The 11,203-nt window shown below is 43.0% G+C and overlaps 1 protein-coding gene across 1 annotated transcript; it reads right to left on the minus strand.

Annotated features, from left to right (window-relative positions):
• Positions 1 to 2,000: 2,000 nt before the first annotated feature.
• Positions 2,001 to 8,788, minus strand: fancb (FA complementation group B; the record flags this gene model as incomplete). The annotated part of the gene is given in 9 exon segments (XM_080838639.1): positions 2,001 to 3,118; positions 3,349 to 3,589; positions 4,008 to 4,435; positions 5,906 to 6,072; positions 6,583 to 6,711; positions 7,070 to 7,165; positions 7,288 to 7,440; positions 7,840 to 8,763; positions 8,765 to 8,788. Coding segments are annotated over 9 exon segments (2,616 nt in total). The 3' UTR covers positions 2,001 to 2,664.
• Between the last annotated feature and the right edge of the window lie 2,415 nt (positions 8,789 to 11,203).

Consider the following 11,203-nt stretch of genomic DNA (forward strand, 5'->3'; position numbering starts at 1 on the left):
ACACCCATAGAAGCTACTAGACATCTGCTAATGTCACTCAGCATCTGAGGTACTCACAAACTGGCGGATGACATACAGTTTATTCATGTCACCTTTTAAGGATATAACTTTATCTGGCAAATGAGATAGCACTATGATGGTTTGGGTCAGTTTAGTTCCTAACAAGGAGGATAGCAGAGAGCCTGTTTTCACTTCCCATCCCTCTTGAAAGGTCTTAGTAAGCAGATGCCAGCTGTGGAAAATGTGAGGGAAGATGGCACTTGTTAATGCAAAGAGAAAGGCCTAAGCAGTCTTAGCTTTAACCGGTGAGTCTTCAGACCAGACCACGTGCACAAACCACTAGTTAGTCCCACCAGGCGGATCTCCAGGGAATGGCCTCTTGACACCTTGCGCTATTTACCCCACCCATTTCATAAAGTGAACCAGACTTTTTTGTTAGTCGCGCCCGTCTTCTGAATATCACTCTTCATAAACGTAAGACTCTAAATGTATTTGTTTTCACACAGATAGCAGACTGGCATTACGAATTTACAAATTATTGTCTGTTGTAGTGTGATGTAATGTGAAGAAACTATGCTCAGACATGAAGACAGATTTCACAGTAGCATATAAAGTAGACTTTAACCAAAGTCTACAAAAGTTTAAATTATATCCTGATAATGCTAGCCTGAACAACCGGAAGAGCGCTACTCTGTTTTTCTATGACAAGTACCAATGCCCCTGTATGGTCACTGACCAGCTTCAAGATGGTATGGTCACTGACCAGCTTTCCCGCTGAAATGATAATCACTTACCGGCTGATGACTGCACTGACGGTTAGTGACCACTGAACATTCTCTTCAGCTCCCCCTAGTGTTACTAACCAGTGGCAAGTATAAGATACCAGTGCTCACAAGGATGACCAGTGAGGGCCACAACCCCATCTCGAAAAAGGGGTGGCACAAGTGGTAAGGAGTCTCAAAAACATTGCTGAAGAGGTATAATAGTGTAACAGCAATACTACTGTAATGCTGTAAGCACTGTGGGCCATGGTGAGACAAGATCTCTTCATGTAAATATTAAAGACAGAAGAGGTAGAAATTATTTCTTTATAATAAAAATGAACAAGTTACAATGAGTTAAGTTCAATGCAAAAAGACCACGTGTGGGAAAAATGAGAATAAACATTTTTCACAACTGGATTTGGATATGGTTGGCATCAGAGTGCAATTGAATATATTTGTATAACGGTGTCTTAAGAGAACATGCAGAGTATTATTCAAGATCTCAGCAATACACTGTGTTTCCAGTGGAACCCATTACCCAACTGAGGCATTGTGGTGGCATAGAGTGGTGGCATAGAGTGGTAGCATAGTGGTGGCATTGAAGGAAGGAGTTTATCTCGAGTAGGACCAAGAGCCACGAACAGATGGAGGCACAGCAGCCCCTGGCTCAGTAACAACATAGCTTCACACACCACAGTCCCCCTGGGCTACCTTCTCAAAGCAGGGACCAAAAACACATACGAACACCCACCAACACCACACACACACACACAGATAGACTCACACTCTCACAGACAGACACACACACACACACACACACACAGACTCACACTCTCACACTTTCACAGACAGACACACACACACACACTCACACTCAAGACAAGATCACTCACACACACATACACAAGACAAGATCACTCACACACTCACACACACACACACACACACACACACCCACACACCCCACACACACACACCTCTCCTACATTCTCCTTGCACTTCTCTTCCCATCACATAGCAACTGTAAGCCCTCCCATCAAAGGCTGATTGCCTTTTCTACTGCAGGTGTCGAGCCGGAAGCACAATGCTGACGAAAATCAATGAAGAGGGGTGGCTCAGGAATGTCTTCCAGAGAGAAGAGAGGAGGCAGACTCAAAGCACATAGCGCTAAAGCTTTATTCTAAAACATAGACAGAGACAAAAGAGCAAGCCCTCGTTGTGAAAGGAACACGGGCATTCCCGGGGGGCTTCACACCAAACAGACAAGAAGCCATCTCCAGATGCCTTGGGGGCCCGGGGGCGAAGAGAGTGTTTCTGACGAATGTCACCAAAATGTTAGAGGTGTGAACCCCTTGAGAAGTTCATCAGAGGGGTGGCGGCGGGCGGCAGCGGTGCATTAGTCTGGCTCCCCACGCAGGTCCCAGGAGGGAAGGGGGGCGGCTGTCTGTCTGCAGAGAGCTCTTCCAGGTGAATGTCACCGTACGCCGCTTTAAACATCTCCACACCAGTCCTGAGTACCAGGTGAATTTTCCCAGCTTTCAGACGAGATCACGTTATACGGGAGCAAACAGACTTTTCTCAAATGATCTTGACAAACAGTACTGCAGCTGACTGATGTCCCTCTCTATTGACTCCTAGTAAAAAAACCCAGTAAAGGTGATGCTGTGTACAACATAGGACAGTTGACATACAGTTTATTCATGTCATCTTTCAAGGATATACATTTATCGGGCAAATGAGATAGAGCTATGACGGTTTGGGTCAGTTTAGTTCCTAACAAGGAGGATAGCAGAGAGCCTGTATTCACTTCCCATCCCTCCAAAAGATCTCTTGAAAGGTCTTAGTAAGCAGTTGTGGCTTTAACCGGTGAGTCTTCTTACTCATCAGTACCAGGGCGTCATTAATGAGTAAACACTGATCTACTCTCCAGTCCCAGGAGGACGTCTACATCCACCTGCAACTGGACCTGGAGTACCCTCTGGACCAATGATTGATAGCGGTCAGTTACCACCAGGGGGCCCACCCTCCTCCTGCTCCCCTCTACGTCCCTCTTCCACTCCTCCCTCCGTCTCTGGAGCTCCTCCCCAGCTGCCAGACCTGGGGCTCCTCCTCCTCCTCCTCCTGCCCCCTCACTGCACCTCCTCCTTCTCCCCCAGTCCTCCTGCCCGTCTGCAGCATCACCGAGGAGGGAAGACAGGCCCTCCCTCAGGGCCAGCAGCTCCCCCTCCAGGGAGCGGGCCACATCCTGAGCCTGATCCTCCTCTGATCCTCCCTTCCTGAGGGGCTGGATGCGGTAGGACGCCGGGAGGAAACCACACAGGGAGTGGAGGAATTTGAGCAAAGCGAGTCGGCCCCTGGAGAGAGAGAAAAGAAGGAGGAAGACAGGCGGAGCACACCCCGAGGTGAGATATGCAATCTCAGATCGCCTCAGATTCTCACTTCATGTGTGCGCTGCAAGAGAAAGCCCCTGCAGTCAAGGTTGTTGCACTGGTTTACTTCTGGATTCATTGCAGAGCCAGTCATTCAAATACGTGCTTCTATGAAATATCATCCTATCACATTTTCTCCCAATAGAAAGCTGTACCTGCAGTTCACAAGCAATTCTCCCAAGAAGGGGCTCCTCTGTTGCCAGTGGAAGACCAGAGCAGCAGATGCTCCTGCTGGGTTGAGCAGCAGGTACTGTGGACTTATCTCAACCCTCTCACACCCCAATGCTTCCTGCAACCACTGGGCCACATCACACACGGTGTGGTCCGGGGAGTAGATCTGGAAGGACCATGAGTCCAGGAACGCCAAAAGGCAGAGGAGGTCCTCTCTAGAGTCATCTGAAAATAGAAAATGGGGCACATTATTATTATTATTATTATTATTATTATTATTATCATTAGTAGTACTAGTAGTAGTATTTTAAGTATTTTCCCGCCAATTTGCACAGAACATAACAGCACCGAAAGCTCATACAACTGGAGTCAGGCGCTTCAATATTTCATAAATATTTCATGGTAAAAGCTCCAAGGTCACGGTAAAGTGATCTATCTAAAGTGCATGGTGTTTTCTCAATGGCCATACATACATCATCATCATCATCATCGTTTATTCAGGGAGAATTGACTGAGCACAGGGCTCTTTTGCAGCAATGCCATGACTGAGGCTACAGAATACAGAAGAACAATAAATAAACAATAACAAAGACAAAAAAAATAAACAATTAAAAATGCATGTAAATGTCCACAGCGCTGTTACCTCTGGAGTCCCTTGTTGGTCCTCTCAGTAGGTGGGGATGGTCCACCCCCTGAGTCACATCTGCGAGGCTGAGGGAGGCCCATCCACACTGGAGGGCCTGGGGACCTGGGGCAGGCCTGACAGGAGCTGATGATGACACCTCTTTGAGGACGTAATGGAGCATGACAGGGCATTTGACATGGCCACAGGTCAGCAGAGGGGTCAGCTCACAGACGGCGGTCAATGCCAGTCTCTGCATGCCTCCTCCACCACCCTTCCAGCTGCTGCCCCCAGCCTGGACCGGCCTCCTCCTCTTGGCCAGGGGCTCTGGGGGAGATGGCGGGTGTGTGGTCGGGAGCCAGTGTGCTCTACTCTGGGTCTGGATGACTGTGGGGACTAAGCCACGGGCAGTGTCCATCTCAATGGATATGGTTGCACTCTCTAGCAATCTGGAAAATAAAATACACAACAGTCGTCAGACACAGAGAGGTAGTGTTTCCTGCAGGCTGTCTGGTACTGGAGAGCTCCTCTATCACCAGACGAGGTCAAAGGTGAAACTGACACAGTCCCTTGAGTTAGTGGAGTGTCAGGTGCACTATGAGACCTGCTGGTCCTCATCACCTCACGAGCCCTCACCTGACAGCTTGATGGCAACTCTTGATGAGATTGCAGAGGCAACCCAAGGCATGGCTGTGATTGAAACACAGCTGAAGCCTCAAAAGAATACATAAATAAAGAAATAAATACAAGAGCTCAGAAGGGTATTGGAGACACAGTTGCCATGGTAACGAGGTGGGCATGCTGCTGTAAAGTGATTTCAGGGCCTTTTTTTGGGGATGTTTTTCGCCTTGAAGAGAGGCTTCGCTCGCATGTTCACAGCCCTGATGAAGTGCCCATCAACTCGCCATGGGGGATCTTTGTGAACCTATAAATACTGTTTTCAGACTAAGAGCAAAAACATGAAATGATTCATGACTGATCTTGAAATCAGCAGCCTCCAAATTCTTTTCTCTGGCATCACAGGTGATGTCTGATTAAACAGAGCCCATACCCCGTTATGTTTAGTTAACTATGTTTAGTTTACAATGTCTGTAACTGATTAAATATAAAGTAAATTAAACTGTAAACATTCTGTGTCATTAATAAGTGAGTGAATACATACTAGGGAGGTATGCTCAGTAATATTTTCAAATGGATACAGTTAGAGTGTAATATAGAACAAATAAAATAATCTAATAATTTAGTTTAAACTAAACTACTAATATATCACTAAATAGTCTAAAGAGTCAGTGAAGTCTGCTGCTGAAGTTACAGTCTGCTGCCAGAAGTAGAAGTATTTCTAACAATAATAAAACAGGAAAGGTTTAGAGAATCGTATGTCAAAGAGGCAGTCAGAAGTCAACAGACACTTCTCAAATGTGAATGCTTTCTGACCTCGTGCAGGAGGCGAACAGCAGAACTGAGAAGTGACAGCTGGCTGATGACATTCACAGGAGCCATGCATGATTGGACCCAATTAACAAGAGCCTGTATCATTACCACAGAGTCAAGACCAGTGTTCTGGTTCTGATCAGGATAATGATTCACACTGTTTGCTTAATGGAAAGAAAATGAAGAGTCAAGTTAATTACTACCAAGTGATTTGTAATGAGACGTTGCACAAGGCTTTGTCTAGCTCAGGCTTAATTTGATATTTGGCCCGCACTGCTCATGATGGAAGGAAAACAGTCTGCTTAGATCTGAGCTTAGCCTGATTGGAGCGAGAGACAAACAGAGTGTGTGTGATGTCTCTGATTGTTTGGAAGATAGTGAGTGGAGAGAGAGAGAGAGAGAGAGAGAGAGAGAGAGAGAGAGAGAGAGAGAGAGAGAAAGAGAGAGAGAGAGATCATTAGAGGACAAAAAAAACTGTAAAAACTTACATGGCTGCCTCTTTTGTTAGTAACACTCCCACAACCAGGCGATCTTCAATGACTCGCTGCCAAAGTTTCTCCACCAGAAGGGGATGCTGCTCAGTCTGCAACTTTTCCTCCAACGGCACCCCCTCCTCTCCCTCATCAGCATCTTCCCACAGGGACACCAAGCCTTCCTATACACACACCAAGAAAGAAGCATGCTATGAGCTACAGTACCAGTCAAAAGTTTGGACACACCTTTAATTTTGTGTTTTCTTTACTTTTATTATTTTCTACATTGTAGATTAATACTGAAGAGATTTTAACTACGAAAGAACACATATGGAATGATGGACTTAACAAAAAAAAGTGTTATCTACCATGTAGAAAATAATGAAAGTAAAGAAAACACTTCTCAAAAAATGAGAAGGTGTGTCCAAACTTTTGACTGGTACTGTATATATATATGAGCATGCTATATACACAACATACACCATGCCTAGTAAATCACAGCACATCTATCAGGAAGCTAGGTGCTTCAAGGGAACAATGAACTGACGTTCTGTATGGCTCAGGCAGAATAGTGCTGTGCTGCACAGAATGGTAACGTTGTCCTGGGATGAACAAAGAATAAGGAGGAAAAAAAGGCTGTGAAACATATTGGAACATGAGACATGAAAGCGTTCCTTGAACAGAAACATAACCTCTTCTGTCTTTGATATGATGTGCTCTCGTCCAGACATCATATCTGCCAGAGCATCAGTGCACTGCAGAAGTACCCTGTCTTTGACATCCCCATCCCTCTGAAGGTCTTGGAGCAAGGTCAGGCCACTCTGAGGATCAAAGGAAAAACAGAGTGCATGTGTGTGGCATGCAGTGGGTCCAGATTTCAGCAGTGTTCAGCAGAAGACTTTGAACAAGCTTAAGACGAGTGTCGAGCTCACACTGTTAATTATGAACATCAAAATGCATCATGTTTGGTTTATATCATTTAGTTTTTTTATGTGCCATCATGAATTGGGATCAGTTACATATACATGGCTTTTGATCATTGACAAATTATTGTGAATTATACACTATTCACACAAAATACACAGTATGTAATACACAAACTATACACTAACGTTCACTTGCCATAGAGTCACTCTCACTTTCAAAATATTTTAGAAATGAACTGAAGAGTTTGAGCACCTGTAGTCTGGATTCTAATGCTTGTATGGTGCAGAGATAATTTCCTTGAGCAGCCTCTGAAGTTTCAGATTGCTCACTGATTTCACCATGGCCATGCTAAACACAAAATACACTCGCATTAACATTCAGCAGCAAAACAACACAATTATATCCATATAATACATTTACACAGAAATATTATAAGACAGCTTTAAGAAATAAAAATGTCTTTGTCTCACTGAGTACATAATGCCACAGAGGTCCGTCATAATGAAGTCTGTTATAGATTCAGAGGGATTCTGGTCATGAAGCACCAGCAAGATTTGGTCGGTCCCGCAGCCAACGAAATCATCGACGAGCACAGATCTCACGCCAGACCAGCAGGCTGCAACCTGAGGGACCCAACCCACAAAAAACACATTCATTATCTCAACCTCATAGAACTCACATTTCAAGAACAACCCCATAGCCATGTCTCCCTCCATTGCTGGCTCTTTAAAAAGGAAAGCAGTGTAGATAAGACAGTGAACTGCTATTTTATCTCATGTATTACAAGGTTGTCATTCAAAGCAAACAAGTGCAACAACCGCATTGCACATTTCCCATTCAACTGTAAGGTTTCAAAACATCCAGAAAAAGGCACATTGACACGCAGTGTTATCTAACATAAACACACAAAAAACCCTATTCCAAGAATATGTTGACCCTTCAAACATGACTAATGGCTTGACAATCCCATATGAAATAAAACAATACACATTCATAAGCCTAAAAAAATACTGCCACACTACCTGAAATGTGTCTTTCCAAACGGCACACACATTTCCATGGTTGAAAGAGACGGCAAATATTAGCCCACTGTTCCCAATGTCGGCCATCTTGATGCATTCAGGTTCTTCAAAGGGCAGTTGGCAGACCTCAGTTACAAATCCGTCCTCGAAACAGACCAACTGTTTTTTACTCGTGGCTGCCACCATGGTTACTCTCATGTTCCCTTGGACCTCTTCAGCCGAAATGACACAAGTGCACTGCACAACAGAACTGTATGCATTGGGAATAATGCCAGTTCCATTGAACACCTTCCCATCCTCAACTGAGTAGCCAACCATTTTGTTACCTTCATTGACAAGGATTTGACCTTTCACTTCTTCCTTGGAATGTATTTGTGAGCCTAACACAATCACTTTACTGCATAACTCTCCCCAAAAAACAACGGCCATCTGAAGAGGTATGCTTCTGACTTCACTGGTGTGTGCAGATGCATAGTGTACCGTGTTCTCATGTCTCCATACGACAGTGGGGCCCCGGAATATTGTGACCCCATCTCGCAGTTCATACGGGGAGTCAAAGCTCACATGGAGCTCTGCTTTGGTAGGGCTTGTCAATGTGATAAGTTTGTACTTGTAACAAGAGGTTTTCCGCTTCCATTGTTTTAGCAAAATGCAAGGCACCACGATTTTCTTCCTCACATCTAAAGCTGTGGAGCAACACACAACCTCCACATCTGCAGAGCTGTCCTTGTATATGGGTAGCATATCACCATCTCGTGATGAAAAACAGTTGGTCTCCTTTGTGAATGCCAGCCGCCAACATCTGAGGTCTGATTTCTTCCGACTGTCCCCATCCTGATGGGAGTATTTACACTGAAAGGAAAGGATGTCACCATTTAAGGTGATAAGCTTTGTGCGTTGCTTTTCTTGAGACATCACAAGGCTTTAAAATAGCAAACAGCAGGTCCATTGATTGGTCATCTTTACGTGATCCATCATCTGAAAGACAGAAGAGTCATGTTCATAAAAGAATTGATAGCATCAAAGTGTGGATGTGATTGTTGCTGGGAAATCTCATCAGATGCCGTGTCCTTGTTTTGTTTCTCAAGATCAGACAGCTCCTGATAAATAAGTACTTTGAGGTAAACATTTCTAGGGTGAGAAAAACATTTCTAACAGACCTCTCAAGTTTTGTCAGGCTAATATAGTTATCTATCTTTGGCTAAAGTCAATATGCTTTACATAAATAAAAGCAAAAATATATAAGAAAAAGTACACAGTACATACAGTAGTAGCTAAAAGAACAGTATCAGTATTCAGCCATATATCATGTAACACTTTAATAAGAGCCATTTTAGTACTGAGGTTGGACTGAAATATGTCAAAATGACAACTTGAGTTTAAAAAAAATAGTTGAGTTGGTTGAGGAAGATTTGAGACTCTTAGAGGTCTATAGTTGTTTAACACAGAGGCATCAAGAGTTTTCTTTTTTAAGAGTGGCAGCTGTTTTTGGTGACTGGGAAAGTTCCTGATAGCAGTTCCTGATAGCAGTGAGTCATATTGATGATTCAAGATGATTTATTGATGATTTAAGATGTGGAACTGTTGCCACCAGCCTTTTTTGGTCACTTCTATTAAATTGTGACATAGTCATCAAATTATTTCTAGGTGGTCGTAGAGACGGCATGGTTTCATTGATTGACTATGTGGTGTTGATGATCCGTCTGATAGTTTTCACTAAAAACACAAGCAAATTCATTACATTTATCTACGGATAGGAGATCTTGGGCTATGTGTTTTGGGGTGTCTGTAAGCTTGTCAATCATGACAAAAAGAGTGCAGGTAAAAGAGGATTTGAAGTTTTGTATTTCTCTATTTGTATTCAGATTTCCTACATTCTCTTTTCAGGACTTTTACCATCATGGTAGTGGTGTTACAACATCCAAGACACGCAGTAAGTTTTCAAGTTCAAGTTATCCAGGAGTACATTTACTGTCTTTGCACTCATCAGAATCAGCTTTTATTTTGGATATAGCACTAAATCGAATGTAACGGTTCGCATACGCAGAGATTGTTTCGACAATTTGGAAGGGCGAAAGGTTACGATTGCATAATTGGGTACCGAAGTTCAACGGGAGCAATTGACATCACAACCTTCCTAAAATTGCTGTATTGGTTCCCTTTAACATTAGTAAGATACAACGTGTGAGAGTTTCTTAAGAATTTTGGTGTTTAGGATCACGACAGCCTCATAATTGGTGACATAGCTATAGGCCTCTATGAACTGAACACTAGTGCTCTTGTTTATGTTTCTTTTCTTATTTGAACTTCTGGGGTGATCGGTAAGTCAAAAAAGACAGGAATGATCAGAAAGAACCAATTCCTTATGCATAACAGATATCTTGAGACGTTTAGAAATAACCAGATCCTAAGTTTGCCTTCGAGTGTGCGTAGGCTGAGTGACCAGCCTTTGTCATTATTGTCTATTTTATTATCTATGTGGGTGTTAAAATCCCCTGTTATGATTGAAAAAAAGTTGTAAGGAATGGAGATAACAGATAATAGATCAATGTCAATCAAATCTATAAACATCAATACAATGTGCAGAGAAGACCTTGTCCTAGGCCTATCTTGGAGGTCTGTAAATGGTTAAAAATAAAATTATCGGGAGCGCCCTTCAGTGTTCAATAGTGTTATCTCTTCACACTGGAATGAATCTATAAATAAAGCAACTACTTTTCCTAGTTTGTTGGTACCGCAGGTGTTCATAATTAAATGTACAAGTGCTGCCTCGTTGAGAACAGTAGCACTGCTGTCTTGTGTTAACCAGGTCAAAGTAACAGAAAATCTAAATTATGAGATATGAGTGAGTGAGTGAGTTTTTCACTTTGACAAGAGTAAATAAGATATGGACGCATATTGTGTTTAATGTTTGGTGTTGGTTCCAATAGTATGACATTATTAGCTAACTTGTGGCTCACTGGCAAAGGATGGAGACTAGTAACCGTTAGGAAGATGTCAGGCTAAAATAAATGTAGCGCTAAACAGACGAGGTAACGAAAGAAACATTTAAGTTACATTAAGATAGCAATCATGATAGATGAACAATGATTTGAGTAGCTGGTGAGCTAGTTAGCTATGTGGTGTAACGATAACATTAGCACATGCACTATGCCACTACTGAGGGATATGACTACATCAGGATATAAATGGTATAGTCGTTTGAAAAACAAAAACTCACCATGAACAAGTTATTGTGTATACAGTCATTGAAACACAGAAGCTGCTAAGTGATCATAACTCGCTCTAGAAAACTCTAACTTTTAAGCTGCTTAAACAAACATGTTTACTACTCAAAGCAGCGCGCCACTGTCTCGGTCAGTGG

Source organism: Sprattus sprattus (genome assembly GCF_963457725.1).
Source record: "Sprattus sprattus genome assembly, chromosome: 5".
Classification (NCBI taxonomy): Eukaryota; Metazoa; Chordata; class Actinopteri; order Clupeiformes; family Clupeidae; genus Sprattus; species Sprattus sprattus.